General features: G+C 41.2%; 2 protein-coding genes across 3 annotated transcripts in view; one reads left to right on the top strand and one right to left on the bottom strand.

Annotated features, from left to right (window-relative positions):
• Window positions 1-3935, top strand: part of SMURF2 (SMAD specific E3 ubiquitin protein ligase 2) — a 60004-nt gene extending 56069 nt beyond the window's left edge. For both annotated transcript variants that reach the window (XM_068209765.1, XM_068209766.1), the window contains exon 19: window positions 257-3935. In XM_068209765.1, the coding sequence (XP_068065866.1) occupies window positions 257-356 (100 nt within the window). In that variant the 3' untranslated portion in view covers window positions 357-3935. The remainder of the gene's footprint in view (window positions 1-256) is intronic.
• CEP95 (centrosomal protein 95) lies at window positions 3186-21202 on the bottom strand. The gene is made up of 22 exons (XM_068209774.1): window positions 21064-21202; window positions 19693-19821; window positions 18705-18812; window positions 17750-17860; window positions 16648-16756; window positions 15860-15969; window positions 14993-15100; window positions 14316-14515; window positions 13850-13919; window positions 13151-13239; window positions 11909-12030; window positions 11463-11595; window positions 11156-11270; window positions 10581-10744; window positions 10211-10303; window positions 9673-9823; window positions 8387-8547; window positions 7884-7958; window positions 7284-7436; window positions 6146-6292; window positions 5987-6058; window positions 3186-5914 (listed from the first exon to the last, which is right to left on the bottom strand). Exons 1-22 carry the CDS (start codon window positions 21122-21124, stop codon window positions 5738-5740), a joined length of 2658 nt encoding a protein of 885 aa, XP_068065875.1. The 5' UTR covers window positions 21125-21202; the 3' UTR covers window positions 3186-5737.

Raw genomic sequence — 21202 nt, 5'->3', positions numbered from 1 at the left:
AGTTCTCTGTCGTGATCTGTAGCTTGAAGACCAGTCTGCTGTCAGAGTATTTGGAGCAGTCGTACTCGTTTTGTCTTTTATGACAAAATCAAAGCTGTTCCTTAGGGAGCAGCAGAGGTGTGCAGGCTGGAGATGGCTTTTGTTTAATGGAGCTGGGTGGCTCCTTAAGCCTTGCTGGCACCATCTGCAGCTCAGTGAGGGGTGACAGACCTGGCAGTGGTGGCTGGAGAGCTGAAACCTCTCTGCTTCCCCCCAGCTTCAACAGGATCGACATTCCCGCGTACGAGAGCTACGAGAAGCTCTACGAGAAGCTGCTCACGGCCATCGAGGAGACCTGTGGCTTTGCTGTGGAATGACCCTCCCAGCCTCTCCCAGACTCTATTTATACTCCTGTCAGCCAGAAAGCCCTTCCTTCCCTCAGCCAAGACTCAAGAAATGCTTGAAATACAGGAAACTTTCCCTTTTCTACACTAGGACATTGGGAGGGAAAGGACAACTTTTGGATTTTTTTTTAAATTTTTAAATTTTTTTATTTCAAGAAAATAGGTTCTGTGGTTCCTGCCACAGGATCATTCAGCTGCTATTAAAAACTAATATCTTGAACATACAGAATGCTGACTTTTCCTACATTTCAACAGTTAAGCAGTATTCTATACTTAAAGACTACTACTATTTTTGTAAGAGGTAATCTATTATATTTGCCTACCTGATTTCTATTCTCAGATACCAAGACACAACTTCAGCAGTCGGTACAAGTCACGTTTCAGCCTGTTTTAAATGTATGATACTGAACAGCATCTATACCTGCTATTTTTGGAAAAAAAATATTTTGGATTATTCTAACTTTGCGTAAAATTGGCTGAAAGAATCATTAATCTTTTTAATGAAAGCCACTTACATGTTAACTGCATTTTCTTCTAGTAAACCATTATATTCTGCAATGTAAATTCCAGGTAAATGTTACCACAGGGGCTTTTTAAAATCTTTTTCAAGCAGGAATTCCGAATATGACGTTTTGGGGTCCTATTTATATCACTTGTCAGATTCCTCCAGCAGAATTTCTAGTGAGTGACACAGACTATTTGGTACAGTCCTTGTGTTTACACGTGGAAGAACCTTTTCTTAATGAACAGTAGATGTTTTGATTTTTTTTAAAATAGCATTTTTCTAACAAGTCTGTCAAGAGTACTTTTTGTTGCTTTTGACCTTAAATTGAAACACTGCATTTTTCAGCTGTTGAAGCACTGATGGGCTTTGCCTGTCAGTAGTTTGTTTCAGAATTCATCCTGTCCAGTCAACCAAAGTTTGTTTGAATGCAGCCAAATCATATTCTATATTTGTTGATGCTAAAGATTTATCAGGTAAAACATGTTGTAATCTCTGTCCAGCTGCTCATGACACGTGGGTTTAAGTTACAGCTAAGGAAAAATGGTGTATTGACTGAAATATGTGTAATGTGCTTTGGAAATGAGGTTGTAAGAGCACATAATTTATTGATTGTAGGGATGGAAGTAAGTATATATATGATTTATAGCATGGGTTGATCTCTTCAAAGGGGAATAAAATGCACTACCAGTAGAGGGAACTGAACTTTGATGTTAGTTTGGAAATTCTCAGTTGAGATCTGTCTGATCTCGTGGTGTGTGGATAAATCAGGCTGCTTCAGACAGTGCCATTCTCCTCTCAGCCATGAGAATATTTGGAATAAGTAGCAGTTTTTTTCCAAACAGTGTTGTGTTTTTGTAACTTAGGTTACAATTAATCATCAAATCTGCACTATTTTTTCACTGCCGATGAGAAGAAAGTCAAAGGTATTGAAAATGCTAAAGGGATGGGATGTAACCAGCTGTTCCATGTTTGCAGTGTAAGTCACAGTGAACCAGCTCATTTGCTGTCTGTTCTGTGGAGCTTAAACTAAATTTTGCTCTGCCAAGTCTGACTGCCACAGTGAGTAAACTACTACTGGATGTTGTGTGTGAGAATAGTGGGCAAGGGACTGCTTTTACAGAATTGTGGTGAGAGTCTGGTGAGCCAAAGCCACATGTTGGTTTGATTATTTCTTTTGTACAGCTGTTGCTGGCAGGTTTGTTCCAAGGGACTTGCTTCCCTTTCTGGGCTGGCTGCAGGATGAGGCTACTTAGGGATGTAAACAGAAAGCCAAGAGACTTGCTGTGACAGCCAGGTTTGAAATACTGCAGAGCCTTTTCATTTCAGTGGACTCTTGCACTCCTGCTGAAGGGCTGCTACTTCTGCATCCAGGCTGGGCTCCCCATTTCAGGGCTTTCAGGTGACTCTGGTAGCAGGGACGCTGCCCCGTGCCGGTGCAGGTCTGGGGGAGCACAGCAGGTTCTTGCCCAGAGTTTGTCACTCAAAGTGCTGCCCGTGGCTGGGGCCAGCTCCAGCCCTGCCCAAAGCTGTGCTCAGCCCCTGCCAGGTCTGAGTGGTGTCAGTGACTGTAGCAGGGGTTTTACAGAGAGGTTCTTGGGACTGTTCACAGGAGAGACCCCAGTGTCATAGAACTGATAGAAGTGATTTTATAAGGGTTTATTTTTATTTATCCCCCTGCGCTTGCCCAGCCTGTGGCCACAGCCTCCCTGGGCATGGAACGTGGCAAATATAAAATCTGGCTGGTGGATTTATTGAATGCGTAGTTAGGGTCACCTTGCTGTCACCAAAGCACCTTTGGGGAGAGAGGAGATGAGCTCTGCAGAATGGAGACCTGAGATCAGCTGATAATTACATTCATTTTCACAGCAGCCTTAGCAGCACATCTGTTTTTCTACTAAACATTTTGGTATGGCATTGAGAATTTTCTTAACTGCTACAGATCTTGTAAATTTAATCTATTATAGGCCAAACTAGACAAGTCTGCATTGAACTTTCCATAGCTGACAGATGAGGATGAATATACCAAGTATTTTGAGTGCCTTTCTACCTTCATAAAGACTGAGAGCTTTAACTAAAGCACCTCATCACCTAGTCAGATGTTTATCTGAAAGCGGTAAAGGGTTGATTCCTTTCCAAAATTTTGTTTCAAGAACATGTCAGCTACTTTCCCCTCAAAAAGGTGCTAAGCCTATTATTGCATTTTAACCTTGGACTTTCACCCCATGATTAATGTGAATATTTATTTCAATGTGTCCCTCTTACTGGGTTTTACTTTATCCAGTCTTTAGTTGTTTTAGAGAGATGTCACATCATGGTTTTATGCTGTTGCTTTTCATTATGAATGTTTAATTATGAACAGTGACTTTTGTAGATTTCAAATATACAGTTCACAGTTGAGTTTCAGAGGATTTAATTTCTCGGTGTAAAGAGTTTTGTAATGGTGCTTTGTACAGTATGTATTCTAATTTTTTTTTTTTTTTTTTTTTTTTTGCACATAGGTTCAGTTTCCCTAAACTGATTTATTTGTACCAAATTTTTGTGTTGTACTAAAGTCCAGAGCACACAAGCTGTTTTGAAATTCCTGTTCCACAACACTACATGTGTACTGAACTCCTGGTGCGTTTAAAAGGCTGCATTGATGGAAGTTCAAGCTTTGCTCCTCTGTCACAGCACCATCCTCCAGCTCGATGTAGCATCTTTTTAAACAGCACCACACAGTTAACAGGTGCCATTTGTTGTACTTTACACTATGTAGTAGGTTCCTGGCTCTACACATCCTCAGAGCTTTGTCTGTAGTTGTAATTAGTTTATACAAGTGTAATTACTCCTCCACCAACTGACAGTTCTTAGTTTATCATTTCCATTGTATTTATTACAGAGTGTTTTAGCATTGGTATCATTGTATTTTCACCCAGCTGTTACATGAGCTTTAACAAAAAAAAAATCTGTATAAAATGGTTTTTAAGTACTTAATGTATGTACCCATGCAGAAGTTGAGCAATAAATTGTATGCTGTTTGCACTGTCACAGCATCAATGGTTTTAAAAGTTTTAAGTTTTTCTTAATTAAATCTGTAAAATGTAACAATGTCTTTTTCAAGTAACTCGACTTTATTTCAGGAGAAAATACTTGAAACTTGGTGACTTCCTACATGCTGTTACCTACAGTGAGCAGTGTGCTGAATGTTCTAGTCAAACACAGCAGGTCTTACTTCTGGCTCTCAGGTACTGGCATGGCTTGGCAAGGACTTGATCTCAGCACTGGTGAACAGATGTCTCCTCAAAACTCAGCAAAGCTACACCATCTTCCTAGAGGGAAATAAAGGCAAATTTGGTAAAGACTTGCTCAAATTCATCAACTTAGGTGATAAATATTGTCCCTTAAAGGCTTAAAGTTATCCAGGCTTACAGCAGCTCCCTGAAAAGGTTTGGAGAGGTCAGGGTTTTGTGTTTCTGGTTTTGTGGAGAGGCTTTGGTGTGTTTTTTAGATGTTTATTTTTGCAGTGAGGTGTCTCATGCTGTAACAGCTGGCTGGTTTGTTTCATCTGTAGAAGAAGCTCCTTCAGATGTTGGAGGCTTTTTTCCCGTTTAGCTCTTTTTTCAGTGAATGAGTGTGAATTCTCTGTGGTGTCAGTTCCATCACAGACACCCCCACATGGCAGCCTTTAAAGATTGTATGTACATGGCAGTTAAATCCAGTGTTCCTATATCACTTCTCTCACAGCAGTTTTAAGCAAGAACTGTTCTACTACCAAGATAAACTAATTAAGAGTTGCACGTTTGTCAGACAGCCTGTATGAGCAGTGGACTTCATTAGTATCAGCTTGGTTTTATGTAATTGTTCTTGCTTCAAGCCCTCATCCCTCTGTGTTGGCTCCTCCACAGTGTCTGGCTGGTGAAACCTGGATTTCCTGCTGGGCACTGCACTGTTTATAGCACTGGAAGATGCTACAATAGGTGCAGTGCCTGCTGTCAGCTCCTGCTCTGCCTGGAAGCCGACCTTAAACCTGAAATAAGGTAAAAGCTGACTGGTGAAATATTTAATCATTCTTTAATTCTGGTTCTGTCAGTGTGAAGATGGAGTAAGGCTGCACCTGTGAGTGTGGCCCTGTGGAAGACTAGGAATGCTGTCTACAGCTCCTTCCCAGGGTTCACCTCTTGCGGAAGCTAATCATGTACAGCTTTAGAAGAATCTGCATTGTTTTATATTTCACATTACTTTTCCCAGTGCATTTGTAGCATAGAAAGAGTATTTTATAGGCCCTTGTATTTTATCAAGCCAGCAACACCAACACTGCAAATACAACTGAAGCAGGAGAGGAAGAAGGGAGTCTTCCCTTGCGTAATGTATTCAAATTCCCAGTTACTTATGTCAGGTTTACTGCAGGCATTCTCTAACTTGGCCTTTCACAGGAAACCTGAGCCTCTGATGTTCTTTTAAAATCTTCTTGTGCTTTGTGAGCTTTCCAGTCCATGATTTCTGGCTAATGGTGTTAGATTGGCTTAGCAGCAACAGCCCCAGCACAGATGCAGAGGAGCCTCAGCATCCAACTGTTCCACCAGGAAAACTTCACTAAAGCACTCCGACTTCATCCCAGCTTCCTCTGGGTAGAGCCCAACATGACCCCAGCCTTGCTAGGAAGGTAAAAAGTAGTTCAGAAACTTTATTGGTGATCATGAAAGTGCTGTGGAGATCCCAGATCCCAGCAGCTACTCTCCTGACAGGTCAAAATGACAGAACAGATATTTCAGAGGAAAAAGCCAGCCTCACACCATCTTCCCATTATAGCAGCTCTCAAAGACTCTGATCATCTTAGCCAGGGAGCACTGCAGTGACATTTACCCAAGTCTCAGAAGAAGTGGCTTTGGCTGTACTGGAAGGAAGCCATCTGAAGTCTGGATCTCAGTCTGTCTGCTTCTAGTTCTTGAAAAAAGGTGTCATCATCATTGTGCATGATTGCTGCTTGCAGTTGCTGTATTTCCTTTTCCATCTTTGATCTCACTTCGCTTTTTGATTTTTGTAGCATCTAAAGAAAATACTGACATTAGCCACAGCATGTAAAAAGAAAAGGCAACTGGAAAAAATTAGGAGTACTTACTTGTGCTTGTGCTTTCTCTCTGGTTTGGATTTCTTGGAATTCTTGAGATACAGCTTCTGCTAGCATGGAAAACTAAACATAACACGTGTGAGTTGAACTAATTAAAGAAAGACATCTGAGTGGAAAAATATGATCTGCCTGATCGAGATGAAGCTTTACCTGATCTTTGTAGTAGTTCTCCAGAGACTCCAGCTCAATCTGGTGTTCTCTCCGTTGCTCATCACGCTTCTCTCGAGCATAAACTCTCAGGTCCCTCAGTCTTTGCTTCTGAATTTCTAAGCCTTCTTCAAATAAGTTTTTAAATATCTGCCAGCAATTAAAAAAAGCAAACCTGAAACTTTCCTAGGAACCTGTAAGTATACATTTACATTTCTCAGCTGCTTTAGCTCCTGATGGAATGGTGTTTACATGAGGATAGGCCATAGCCCATGAGAAAGCACAATTACGTACCTAGAAATGGTGGTGCAGATACAGCTGAGCTGGATTTGTATTACTCATTTAGCTGAAATTTTGATAAATAATTTTTCATGTCAGTTTAGTCAGATGACCCAACTGTGCAAGCCAGGGCCTTGAACATGCACTGTGATTTACAACCCACCCTGTGCTCTGCAGTCTGACTTCAGGACCTTCATCCAGGTTTCCAGCAGCAGGAAATCCAGCCTGGAGTCAGGCTTTCCATTCCTCCACAAGAACACTTACCAGCTGTAGCTCACAGCTTGAGGCAAACAGTTCTCAAATCCCTACCAGTGGATTATGCAGTAAACTTCTAATCTTTTATTTTGAAAGGTGACAACTGTGTATTTGCTCTTGCAGAGTGTAATAACTCTCCTTGCTTTCCCTCATTCTGATGTCCAGCCCTAATTAGATCATATCTGTCACTAAGTCCACTTTGTTTAATAAACACAACTGAATAACAAGGCTGCCTGTTTGATCAGTTCCCTTAACTGAAGATTTAGATTGTTTTCTTTGGATGGTGACTGTAGGAACAACTTCTTAATCCTACTGTTTCTGAAAACTCATTTCCCCAATTTCTCATGTTACCAACCCTGTTTTTCCACACTGATACTTCACCCTTTCTCTCCTCTTAGCCCCATAAATCATCCTTTCTTGTCTCACAGTGGTTTGCCCTGCACTGGATCCACATTTGCAGAGAAGGAACCATTTCATCTGTGGCCCTGACTGATCAACCGCTTCATCCTGGCTCTGTGCTTTGGTCACTGCACGTGCAGCACTGAACTACCCGACCTCAGCTCTGGGAAGAATTGCACCCTTGCAGGGCACGGCCCCTCGTGCTCACCTTCTCCTCGCGCGTCCTCGCCCGCAGCAGCTTGGCCCGGAGCTGGAGCCTGTAATCCTCGTAGTATTTCCTGGCCCGCGCCACCTGCTGCCGCTTCTCCGTCACCTTGTTCTGAGCCCACTTCTGGCGGTAGATGCGCTGCTTGATTTCTTGCTAAAGGGAGAGCAGCAGCTGTCAGAGCACCAAACTGCCAAGAGATACTGCTGCAGGCAAAGCTTTGTTAATCATTGCTAATTAGGGTCCTTTACTAAGGACCTTCTCCACACTCCAGCTTTGCAGTTAAGGTTTAAAGCCTTAATCACCACTGAGGTAGCAAAGTCTGTCAAGGGAGCTGCAACACAACCTCAAGTTTCTCCTTGCACTTTTTTAGAATTTGTTTTACCTTTTAGAGCAACAGTGCAGTGTAATAATAATAATAATATTCCATTCCCATGACCCCAGCAGCCACACAACAAACAGATTATGTGGCATTTTGAGACCACAGCTACTCAAAAAGTGTAAAGTTGTCTTAAGACAAAAAGCTGCTTTCATGATGTGCATTTTAGATAGATCCATATGAAATCTCTGCATTATGTAACAAACAGCCTTCAAAGAACATACCAGTCTCTTGCTGTGATCTTGATCTCGCTTAATAATTGCAGCAAGCAGCTCATGTTTCTTCAATGCTTGTTCAACCTGGAGGTTTAAAAAAAAGCTAATTACTTGCATCATGCTGCAGGACAAGCTGTCCTATGTAGCAGATTTAAATATTGCCCCTCTGCTATCTTTTGGGGTTTGTGTTGAGAGTTGCCTTGTATGAGTGAATCAACTGTTGCATCTCTTAATTCACTTTTAAACTAAAAGACTGTTCAGAACTAGCAGTGGAAAACTACAAAACGCTTTTAAAAAAGCAATAGCAACCCTAGGCAGTACTCAAGAAACCAGACTCAAAGAAGGTCCATAAGGCTCAAGTGGCTGATGAAAAGTTGAACTTAGGTATTTAAATCTGTACATCCCTATTTAAGCAAGCTCCCAGAACATCCTTCCACACTGTGCTTGGGTGTGCAGGTGCCCTGTCAGGGTATCTCTGCTGACATCCAGCAGCTGAGAATGAGAACACTCACTTCATTCTGGAGTTTTGGCCTAGGTCTGGCAGAGGGTGCCTTGAGGTGCGCAGTTTGTGCAAGCTGCTGATGCCACATTTTATTCAGAGTACAGGGGGCAATGTGCAGCTGGGGAAACTCCTCCAGGAGCTGCAAGAGGAGGTCATTGTCTCTTACTGTCACTGTAAGATAAAGAAAGAGTCAAGCAATAAGTTCCTGGAGAATACATTTAGTTGTAAATTCATCCAGACAGTATCAGCATAAGTCAAGAAATATTTTATATTGAACACTGTATAAAATCACCATGCTGCTGTTACCATGTCAAGCTAAGCCCAGCAGGATATACCATCCTGCCAGTACAGCAGCAGAGAAAGCAATCCCAGTCTTTTGTTGTTTTCTCTGAAGAATTGATTTTATAGCTCAGATGTCATTTCCCTACCCCCACCACATCCAACTAAAACAGCTATCCCCTTCTTTCTTCACATGGTTATGACCATCACTAATCAGTGATTGCCTTCTCTCTCTCTCTCTCTCTCTCTCTCTCTCTGGTTGCAGCAACTTAAAATAAAGCTAGCACAGCCATGGCAATGACAGATCCAGGTCAAGTAAACAGGTGCAAAATAAACTGGTTTGCAACCAGCTCATTCCCGTTACATCCTTGATCTTTCTGGCAGGAAAAGATGGGGAGATGAAATAAAAGGGTATTTACCAAGTATATGGCCTTCAAAAACTGGAAATAAATAAGGCAGCGTAGCTGAGCAACATCCAGATATGTAGGGATTATCTGGTGATGTTATCCATAGGCATGCAAAGTGCTGGTTACCAAAACTGGGCCTAGGATTTGCAGCTTGGCTTTATTGGAGCATCACTTGCTCAGCAGAACCAGTGACAGCATGAACACCACAGTGGCAGGGTCCTGACAGATCCTGCTCAGTGACCTGTACGTGGCTCAGCTCTAGCCACAGGCCCAATTTAACATCTGATACATGCTCAGAAAAATAACAAAAGGAGAGCTCAGACTGTAGTGGAATAAGCACAGGAGTAGCAGCAATGGAAAAAAGCCCTGAAAATAATCCAAGGGATTTTAAGGAAGTAGCAAATGGGTCACAATTTGATTGTGCACTGATGGTTTACATTTACTTAAAGCATTATCTTCCCTAACAAAAATCCAGACATATAGAGGTCAGAAGAAGGGAAAATGCTACAGCTGACTGGTATATGTTGGACAGGTGCCTTTATTCTTGGAGTTCAACACATGCTTTCAAAAGATGCCAGTTTTCCACCAAGTATAGTTTTGCAGTTCTTACTTGGAGCTGCTTGCTTTGGCTTCATGATCCCTCGTTTTGGAATCCACTGGCTGTATTTGGGATACTGAGGTGTGGTTTTTCTAGAATAAACTTTCACTCGCTGAGACACTTTTGGAGGTTCTTGAAAGACATTTTCTTTGTACTCTTGTTCCTTAGGAGCAGATGTAAAACAGATGGAGAACAGGTATGAGAAGGGAAACACTGACAGAACACAGTTTGGCCATCAGAACTTAAATGTCTTTCAGACTTTAGAATGAGAACTTGGACATATTGCATTGGATGCTCCAGGAGGCCAGAATTTACAAAATGCAGGTCAGGGTTCAAACAAAGGTTAAATCTCATCATTGCATAACCTCAGCTCTTCTGCAGCACTTAACATTAGTAAGTTACTACTTCAGTTGTACAGTGCTGTAACTATGACACTGGAAGTGAAGGAGGTTTTGTTCCCAAAAGTGTCTGGACAGAGCATCTAGACAAATTTAAAAAGAAAAAAAAACAAACAAAACACAAGCAGCAATCCCAGCAGTGCATCACCTACCATTTCCTTGGCAGCTTCTCTGAGCTTGGAAATTCTACGCTTCTCCCTCGCTTCAAAAATTCTTAGCTCATTTTCATAAGCTTTAGTGACCAGCTAAAAAATAAAAATAAAAGGACTTGTCAGAGGAAATAATCAGTCCATCCAGCCACCGTGTTAACTTGGTTGCTGCATGGGCCAAAGTAGCTTCTTCCACTATAAACTCTTTTTTGCAAAAGTCGGGGTTTAAGTCTCTTCCTCAGCAGGCTACAGATAAAACAGCATATGATTACTAGAGGAGACCAGATGCCCCCATTACATAAAACTATTCTAGTTTTGTGCTTTTAGTAAAACTGTTGGTAAGAATTACCACAAGGTCCAATCTAAAAATGACCTTTGCTTTTCTTGTTCTTTCATCCCTTTCTTCCTGCAGGTGCCTGCGTATTGCCTTTATCTGGCCTGTTCCACTGCCACTCAGTTTATGCTCCTGGTGCTGAGATAAGGGTGAGGCAGGAGAGAGGGATCTTGGCCTGCCTCGGTACCTTGGACGTGATGTGCCTGTAGGGAAAGATCATTCATTGAGTATCAAATTTGAGACAAAAAACCCCAGTGAAGTGTATTGTGACTAGGCCCTCATTTCAGAACCACGTCCTGTGAGTTTGTATTCTGTCCCTCCTCCTACTTGCTATACATTTTTATTGCAGCTGTGTTTCACTTGTTTTTTTGGTTTTTTTGGTTTTATTTTTTTTTGCAAAGTTTTACCACTGTTTTTTTAGGTGTTAAACAGAAACTTGGTTGCAATTCTGTTACTGTAGCTCAGGTTTGGATCAAAGAAATGAACTAGCAATAGAAATAGAAAAAAAAATAGAAATTAACTAGCAATAGAAAACTTAGTAACTAACTGTAATTCAGTGTAGCAGCTTTCTTTTACATTTGTTTCCATCTCAACACTGGCACAAGGATTGTTACCTCTCCCGGCTGTCCTTCTGCCATAGTCCATGACACTGTCACTGTGGTGGGACAGGCTGTCCTCATCTCTCAGCTCCTCTTCTCTTGTGTGCTCACCCAAAGCTCTCTTCAACATCTAAGGGATAGATTTTTTTTTTTTTTTTGGTGGGGTCAGGTTCAATAGACAGTTTTAAAGTTTGAATGAACTAAAGCCAGGTGTTAGTTGCAGATTTCCTTTTCATCCATACTGCACTGATATTCTTAATTGTCTCCACTGTCATTACTAAAGCTGCATTGCTCAGCTCAGCAAAGAAGAAACTGCACTTACTAAATCAAGTTCATTTAGCCTGCGAGACAGATTTTCTGATACTTCATGGAACTCCTGCTCAGGCACCTTCTCCTTTGTTCTTCTGTGGGAAAGTGAATCTTCAGCTGAGTCTGTGGTGGAATTTTCGTATTTGCTAAAGCAGAAAACAGACAGATTTAATTTCTGTTCTAAAAACTTGATGGTGAGCATTATCTCACACAATTCCAGTTCACTTTTTGCCTAAGCATGTTTTTATAGGATTAAGTAAAACAGAATGTGTAAAAGCCTATAACCATATTTAACAAAATGAGTATGTCAGGAGAAACAGGAAATCTTTCTGTTAGAATTATTCTTTCACTGTCACACTGCCAAGGAAAGAGAGATCTTATTTAAAAAGGGAGGAGGGGGCTGGCTGGCCATGGAAATCAAAGTGCCAGTGTGATTCAGTACCAAAAATCTGAACTTGCCTTGTTGTTTGAGGCCAGTGCTGAGATTCAGGTCTTGGGGTTTGTGTTATTTGCTCAGCACATGGTGAGAGCTTTTCCTCAAAAGAAGAGGTGGATTTAGAAGACTCACATACCAGAGGCACCTAGGAAAATGAGTAAATGAAGGTTTTATAGATCATGTGAGTAGAGATGCTGTAGTACAACCATCCCAAACCCTGCGAGTATAGATATATAAAACCAGTTATATTTCTAGGCTCCTGACTGCAGATAGTGTGCTTTAGAGAGTTAATGTTTAAAGAAATGAAAGCAAAAATATGGAAGATCAGTTCAAAGCTAAACCACGGAACCAGAACAGGGTTAGGTTAAGGTAATGAGTATCTCCACATTGCACCTCAGCCTGGGACTGGTGCCAGGTAGTGGAAATAAGCTGAATTTCCCTTAGTACAGACTGAGCTGCAGTTCACAGTGAGCCAAAAGAGAACACTCCTGTCCTTGTGCCATTTAGCTGCACTGGTTTAGTTCTGCCTGATAACTTCTCTGTTCAAACTGGAGTAGCTTGGGCTTGGCATGGAGATCCTGGGAAATGCACCAATGGAAAATGAGTATCAGAGACAATGTAGAAGTAAAAGCTGTTTAAACTATTGGAACAAGTGAAGTCTGTGAGTACCTCTTGTGGTTGAAGAAGGCAAAATTGTGTTTCCAGAGAAAGAAACCTCCTTTACAGACACATTTCTATGGGCACAGATTGGTAACTGCTGATCAGTTTGTGGGTTTTGCATTATTCAGTTTTTGAAAAGCAAAGCACAATGCAAGAAAATAAAAGGAGATAATATAATAAGCAGTTTATGGATCTTTAAAAACGGAGTACATCTAAGTCTTATTGGCCAAAACCCCCAAAATTCTTGCTAGTGTAGAATGCTGATACACTTCAAAGAAAGGACATGACTGTACTCCTGTGCTTTGTACATTTTTGATTAAAAAGCAAGATAACCAGTAACTGGTTGGTTGTGATAAACAGAACTCTGTGGGTGCTGCCTCTGTACATTTTGGAGCAAACAACTCCAGGAAGAACTAAGAACTGACATGACTCACAGACTGCACATAATCACAGTCTAACAACACTGCATCACTGATTGTATACCGAGGAAAGAAAGTCTAAAGCAGGTTTGAAATAAGCCCAGAAGTGCCACAAGATAACAGACAAATTAAGCAGAAATCAAAACATTCTGATTGAAATTCCAAAAATAAAGATACAACATGTACCTTTGTCACATTGTCCTTGGCATCATCTCCCAGCATTTCTCCTGTTGCAGAAGCAGATGACAGGTGAGTGTGAGTTAATGGCACTGTGCCTACTAATGTGGGCAACGAGGAAAAAGAGATGTAAGCCAGGGCCTATGGATCCAAATTACTCAGAGAATAGAATGACAAAGCAACTGTGGTTACCCAGTTGTGAATTCATTTTGGTAATTTCTCCAGTCTTCAATGTTCAGTGTCATGGAAATGCTATGGAAACTAAAAAAGGTAAGCAGTGTTTCCAAGGCAACAGGGAAAATGACTACTGAAAAAAATAGCTTCTAAACCTTTTTACAATAGCACTTAATGGCTTTTTCTTAGAATTGAAACTGGCTTGTTTGGTCCATGTTTCTCTGCTCAGAATAAGCTCAGCCATGGGACTTATCTGCTGGAAGAGGTTTCTGTGGTATAGACCCATCTTAACAGGATTAACTAAGAAAGGAGTTGAACTGGGGACATGGATTACTTTTTTCCAGTAGAAGGAACAGATTAAAAGTAACCTATTTTTGTTTATCTGTAAAGCAGAGATAGAAATATGAACTTGTGGCTGAATTTTAAAAAATGCACTAGTAGATTCAAAACAGTGTTTCTTGTGATGCCAATAAAAATAAATGCAAAATTATAACACTTATGAGTTACCCTAAAGGATGCAAAATTTTCTCTCACCAGGGATCTTTCTGGATAGAGGAAGACCATCAGAAACATCATGACATTTTTGGGTAAGTGACTTTTCAATCTGAAATAAAAAGCAAGGTGTGTTCTATAAATTCACTGGAGAGTGCTTAAAGGAAGGTCATACATTAAGTCTGTCTGCAAATGGAAATCAATGCTGATTCTAAAGACAGATAAAAATCACTGTAATTATTTTGTTTACTACACTCTGGCATTGACTGTGGAGATGTGTATGTATATATCTATAAAATAAACACACCCCTCGAACTAAATTCCTTTCTGGACACTTAGTGAAGAATGAATCCACAATCCAAAAATCCTGGAACTGGAGTAAATTCTGACACATTCAAAAGTGTTCTTCAGAGACCATCTACTCCCATTCTGCAAGTAAACTAGGAGGTTTTCAAATGAAAGGTTACTAAAAGAAAATGAAATAATGAAGGGGTAGGTTTTTCCTTACAGTAGGAATGCTCACTGCTTGACTGCAAGCCAGAGCTGCTGCCTGTCTGTCTGAGCTGTGGTCATCTCTCCATCCCGGATCCGAGGGCTGGAACGGGGGCAGCAGAGGAATTGCCTGCTGGATAGGCTCCCCCAGTTTTGTAGCACTGACACTCAAACTCCCTTTGTGAGGCTCGGCAGCATGAACAGACTCCATCCCTCCTGAAGAAGCAAATACAAAGAACTTGAAGTGGTATCTGGAAAAGCAGAGCACATTTTGTGCATTGTGTGTACATAACAAAGGGAAGTGTCTCGATAGCTAATGTGAGCTGCCACCTTTGTTGGATTGCATAGGACAGTGCTGTAACATTTTTTAGCCTTGAGAACAAGATTTTGGATGTGAAGATCTTACACAATGACTTTTTAGTGTTTTGAACCACAAAAGAAAAGTATACAAACCACAATACAAATTAGAAACAGCCTAGCTGAAGCCAAATCCTAGCTAAGCAGAAATACCCCAGATAATGAAAGTTTGCCTACTCTGAGAGACTAAAATATCACTTTTCTGAAAAGAATTTATTTTAAAACATGACTAAAGTGTTTCCATTCATGACTAAAGCTCTCCCCCACACTACCCTAGTTCCCTATGCCTCTAAATCAAAATCAGGTGGATGAGCTGTCAGAAGAATCAATACTCACCCTCTTCCCTTTCATTTACAGTCCCCCTTCCACTTTCTGAGAACTGTCTGGGCAATGCTGCAAGAGCCTCTGTGCTTGCAGATTCTTCTACTCCCGTGTCCTTTTGTGCTACACAAAGTACAGGCATGTGAAATTCTAGAAATGGATGCTTAAAAAAATTAAATGAAGATCTCTAAAGGATCTTGCTAAGAACTGTTGTGATGGACAGTTTTAATGTCTGCTCATTGCTTGGTGTCAGCAACCCATACTAAGCTCAAAAATAGGTCTGTTAAATTCTTATTTCTAACTCCAGTCAATGAAATGTTCATAATTCATAATATTTCTTTATGCCTCTACTTGAGGAGATGAATCATCAATAAGAATAGGAAGAATCGGAATATTCTTATAAAAAATATGAAGTAAGAATGAGCTCTATTTAAGTCATCTGCACACTACTCCTTTCAGAGCCATCCATGAAGTTTTGAAGGGGCACACACTCCTAAGAAGTCTTTAAGAATGAACTTAATTTTTTACAATCTTGAATAATACATGTTACACTGCAACAAATGAAACAAAGTCTTCAGAATTCTCCTGTTCTATTGAACAAGATAAAATGCCTTTGCAGAACTGAATTAGAACCCAAGCAATAAACCTTTATCCACATAAGGTACTGCAGAAGTCATGAAAAATAACACCTGGAATATTTACTTCCAGAAATTTTAACTTCAGCAAGATATATTTGCTTATTGTGGGTTGTCTGGGGTTTTTTTTTAACAAGGATTTTAAACAGTATTCATCTGAAAGAAGCAACTTTTTAAAAGGAAACAAAAAATAGCCTAGAAGTATTACTAGAGAATAGTCCTAAATTTTTTTCCCATCCAAACTCACCTTCCCCTCTCCTGGAAAATGAATAAGCAGTATCTCCAAGTTTAATTAATTCACTGGTAGATCCTGAGCCATCTGTATCACAAGTTGGAATAAAATATTCTGACTGGGACCTAAGGGGGAACATAAAGCCATCAAATATTTCCTCTCTCAGCCTCTGCCCATTCAGCCCACGAGATGGAGCTGCCGAGGAGCCGTGCAGGACACGGCCCTGCTGCCACAGAGCAAACCAGAGGAGCCACAACCACAAACTGAGCTCAGCTTAAAACCAGAGCAGGAGTCACACTCACAAACTGAGCTCAGCTTAAAACCAGAGCAGGAGTCACACTCACAAACTGAGCTCAGCTTAAAACCAGAGCAGGAGTCACACTCACAAACTGAGCTCAGCTTAAAACCAGAGCAGGAGTCACACTCACAAACTGAGCTCAGCTTAAAACCAGAGCAGGAGTCACACTCACAAACTGAGCTCAGCTTAAAACCAGAGCAGGAGTCACACTCACAAACTGAGCTCAGCTGAATGAATCAATCTTTAAAATACAGCCTTAAAAACTGATCAAAGTTTTCAAGTTGTTTCATTCCACGTAAAAAGTAAACTTAAGGGAAACAAAATCAGCAACCCTTCAAGGGCAAAAGAAGGCCCAGATGTAATTTTAGCCCAACCAGAGGAGTCACGTCACATTCCTTTTGGCATATGTAATAAGTAGGTGTCTATACCATAAAAACCCTACTAATTTCTCTACAGATACACAGTCAATCACTCTGTGAAAGCAAATACTCAGAACTGCTCTTACCTTTCAATTGATGAGAGCAGTGTATGTTCTGTAAGTTGATCAGCAATGCTTTCCAGCTGCTCTTGAGATGCATTTTGAATTTCACCACTGGACAGCACATTTATCTCAGCTGTTAAGAACCAAAAGGCAATTATTTTCAGGAAAACTACTTCTACCTATAAACTAACAGGTACTACTTCTAATATCATCAAAACAGTTTATGTGTAATATCAACATTGTAGTGTTTCATCTAAAATGATGACATGCAATGTTCCCTATGACAGGGGGGAGTAGGGGAGGTGGGGCAACTTTTATGGTAAATTTTGAAAAATTATACCACTACCATATATCCCCTTGTTCCAGTTGTTAATAAATATTTTTTCTTCATCCAAATAATTAAACTGTGGACTTACAGCTAGAAAATTCGAGCCACTAGCCCCCACTGGGTAACAAAACTGGCAGTCTGAGGGGAGGGAAAAGCAGTACAGGCACTGAACATTCCTACTGTCCTCTTTCTTCTGGCCACTCTGGAACAGGTCAGGAGGGAACTCGGGCACCAAATGCTCCCTCTCCCCTTACTCACAGAGTGCAACAGCCAGTGGTGACAGCTCTTATCAGCTCTGAGATAGGAATACCAGTGCTGCCTGCAGTAAGACACCTCTGCAGGGCTCAGCAGCTTCTCTTCCCATTTTCCTCATAATAACCCTGCTATGGACCTACTCCTGAGACCCTCCTCCCAGGAAAGGCTGCTGTACCCCTTCTCTCCTAGCAGGTAAAAGGGACGATTGCTCATTGTTCCAATAAAAGCCAACATTTTCCTCCTTGAATCCTAATCCTAAATCATCTACTTATAGGTTGAAAAGCAACCAACAAAGGATGAATTGTCTAGAGTAGGTTTGTGCCACAAGAATGAAGCAGAAAGGTTATGTAAGTTTGGGGGGAAATTATCTATTTCATTATTGTTTATGAAAATAAGGAATGTAAATATTCAGCTTTACTCCTGAAATTTCCTCCCCTGGAGTCAGTTTTGTTTTTCTCTTCTCTCCACTGTCAAGGCTGTAAGTAACAAAAAAACACAAATAAATCTTTGCTACGTTGGAAACACTTTGGGTTTACATCTCACCTCCAGTCTGAGAAGACGTTTCACTGACTTCTCTAAGATATTCTAACAAACCATCAAATATTTCGAGGAGGTTTTTGATAGATTCCCTGTCTCCTTTCACAATGTTCTCACCTTAAGAGAAAGTAATGAAACATATTAATAATTAGTACTTCACAGAAGAAAAATTCTCAAAAGCAGGAATTTTCTGTAGAAGAGTGCTTGGAAATTCTTGTAAAGGTGGCAGCTCAGAAGACACCTGGTCACTTCTTTATGACTGTGTAGATAAGCTTAAAGTGTATTTCACGTGTTCTAAATTTGCATCTTTTCAGTTCTAATAAGTGAAAGTTTATTGATGCAGTAACTCCTGACACACTCACAACATAAATATTCTGGGATGTTTTCAGGGACAATTGGTATTTAACATTTTTCTTATACATAAAACTATGTTATGAAGCAGCCAGGAATGGCGGCAGGATTGCAAACACCAGCCACGGTGTACAGGCACCAAGTCAGATACTTCTTATCAAGCAGTTTTCATTCTTTGCAGGTTATGCTGTGTGAGACCACACATAGGAATACTCAGGGAAAGCCATTATCTGTGTACAGATAACACAGTTCAACTCTTTACTCACCAGCTTTTAAAAAATCTAATAACAAGTTTGAAGCTGCAGGGTCATGTCTTAAAACCCAGTGTCCAACCTGAGCCAGTAGCAGATTTCAGGTAACACTCTGGCAGGCAGGTGAAACATGGCTGGATGTTTACTTTAACATTTCTTACTCTTATCTGTTCTCTGCTTGCTGTTTCAATTTATAACCTGATGTCCAAGGCAATGGGTCATTGTTCTGATGACATCCACTACCATAAGAAGATTCCATGCAAGTATGAAAGCAAGCTGTGTAACACCTGGTTCTTAAAGTGTTTAAATTAAACACACAAATCTTCAACCGAGTTTGTCTCATTAAACCAAGTACTTACCTGTGATGTGAGACAAGCTGACCTGCAAATAATCCAAAGCCAGGGAATCTATTACTGCTTGTACATTATGTGCATCATCCTCTTGGCTTCTGGGAGTAGCAATGAAATCTATTTAAAATAAATAATAGATTTTAGACTATTTAAATGGATACCTTGTTGCAAATACCTTAACAATGAAGCTACTTTAACTTCTGCTTACAAGATAGTGTTTTTTCAGTGCCTTGTGTCCTTGATGAAAAGCCTAAGTATCATATATGGCCCTACAAAACCTTTTATAAATACTGAGCACAAACTTAGAACACCCCTTGGAAGATGTGAGGGTTTTATCAGGATTAAATTCGTGAACAGAGATTACTAAAGCATTTCTCCTCCTTCACTCCCAGCACACACACCTAGTTCAGATCATCAAACTGGAATTGCAGTTTATGTTAGGGCTTCCTTCCCTGTCAGGCACTAATTGCACTGCAGTGTATTCTACTTAATTGGGAACAACATTATTTTTAGTTCTGCACTTACATTTAACGAGACTTCTACCTTCAATAGGTGCCAGTAACCTCAGTGCTCTTAAAATCTTCTGCAATTAGTAGTCTGGCACTTCCTACAGATAACAGTTTATAAACAAAGCAAATGCATAACTGTAGAGCCTTTGCTCAGTGGCTGTCACTGACGGCCAGTGGAGTTGCGTTAAAGCAGGGTTAAATCACAGCTCAGCTCTTAGCAGACTCCACTATCAAGCATTTTATGAGAGCAGACTTCAGTGTTAACACTGCTGCAAGATAAAATGAGCCAGTTCACACCCTTCCAAAGTATTATGCCCACAGACAGTTTTCAAGGCCTAATTTACTGTAGCTTTGTTGTGGCTATCCTTACAGATGCAAATACTTTAAATCCCTACATCTGTAGGAAGTTCTACAAGTTTCAGTTTTCTTTAGCTACAAAATACATAGAGACAAAAATAAAAGACATATTTAGCAATTATCATTCCTACCTGGTACCTTCTCTCCTAAGATTGACTCATAAAGACGAACAAACAGGTCAGCACTACATTCTGAGAGATGCTTTATGTGCTGGTTTATGTGACAGGTCCTTAAAAGATCATTGGCAACATCAACCCAATCTGTTCAGAAGGAAATCACTAATGTCAGAGCTGAAAGACCCAGGAATAAAGATGTGGTTATTTACAGTGAAAATAATCTGTAAGTGTCTTTGACTCCACCAGAGGTGGCCAAACACAGGCGGCTGACCCATCCATCCAAAATATTGAACATTGTTAAAGTGCAATCATAGCCCAGCTGGACTTGGGAGGTGAAAAGCACAGAAGCACCACAGGCTGGGCAGGTTAATATTTTTTTCATGAAAAACAAATTTGCATGTGGTCTAATAGCCAGGACCTCCAAACCTTCAAGACATTAACAAGCCAAGCTTTCATACACCATTTATCAATGATCAGAAATGACAGGTTCTTTTTTTGGAAAACACGAGCTTCTCTGACAAACCCAGGTGCTCTAATAGTCTTAGGCAATGTCATCACTGCTAATGCAAATACTCCGCATAAAAAGTAAATTCTACTTTAATTATTTAAGGATTAGGAGAATACAGAGGTGGTCCCCAAGTTCTCTGTGGAGCACAATGAGATGTGCATTAACATTGTGACTTTCCCCGGACTTTGAGTCCTGAGATCAAAGTGCTTAGAAGGACACATATTTTAACAAGCCTTAAGAACTTTCATTTATTGGAGAAGGCGTAAGTCACCTTTGGAAGAAAAAAGTATAGAATTTCTACAACAGAAACAAATGTGTACAGCTTTCAGTCTTCTGAACTGAGAAGTGTTACTTTTCCATCCCTCTACTACTCCATCAGTTCCAGACATCACTTTAAGTTTCAGATGCACGAAAGGTTAAAGCAGCATCTCCTACATTTCAGGCTGATGTCTTGGAACTCTTGAATTGCTGTTCATCTGTAACTTTATTAAGTGGAAAGGAACAAAGAGGGGAAGGTGGAAGTTAACACAAAGAGCTTCAAAAGCCGTAACACAAGAAAACGACAGCTTTATAAACGAATAAACGTGAGCTGAGTGGATGAGCTCTATAAATCAATAAATAATGAGCTGAATAAAATTGTGCCAGCGATGCGAGCAGCGGAGGGGGTGATGAGGGAGAAGGAGGCTCTCCGGCCCCGGCTCTGCGGGCGCCAGGCCGGCCGCTGCTCCGGGAGCGGGACCCGCCCCACCGCAAGACCCCGAGGGGCCGGGGCCCCGGCGAGCCGTGGTCCGAGCCCCCCGGGGCCCCGGCGAGCCGTGGTCCGAGCCCCCCGGGGCCCCGGCGAGCCGTGGTCCGAGCCCCCCGGGGCCCGGCCCTACCTGCGCCCTCAGCGCTGCCCATGGCGGCACCAACGCCCGCGGCCGGGCCCGCCCCCGCCATTTAACCCGCGGCCTGCGCGCCCGTTGGGCAGGCGCCGCGGGAAGGGGCGGAGCCGCGCGCGCCGCCGTGGCCGGTGCT

The sequence above is a fragment of the Anomalospiza imberbis genome, chromosome 19 (genome assembly GCF_031753505.1).
Source record: "Anomalospiza imberbis isolate Cuckoo-Finch-1a 21T00152 chromosome 19, ASM3175350v1, whole genome shotgun sequence".
Classification (NCBI taxonomy): Eukaryota; Metazoa; Chordata; class Aves; order Passeriformes; family Viduidae; genus Anomalospiza; species Anomalospiza imberbis.
The sequence above is the reverse complement of the archived record's forward strand: the minus strand, read 5'-3'. Positions and strand labels throughout refer to the sequence as shown.

Bases quoted from the DNA above. Each gene is read 5' to 3' on its own strand.
- CEP95 (XM_068209774.1), bottom strand. From the start codon at position 21,124: ATGGCGGGGGCGGGCCCGGCCGCGGGCGTTGGTGCCGCCATGGGCAGC. The intron at 13,920-14,315 runs GTAAGGAAAAAC...TTTTTATTTCAG, and splicing joins AAGCAGTGAGCATTCCTACT to ATTGAAAAGTCACTTACCCA. The intron at 6,059-6,145 runs GTAAAGCTTCAT...TGTTATGTTTAG, and splicing joins AGAACTACTACAAAGATCAG to TTTTCCATGCTAGCAGAAGC.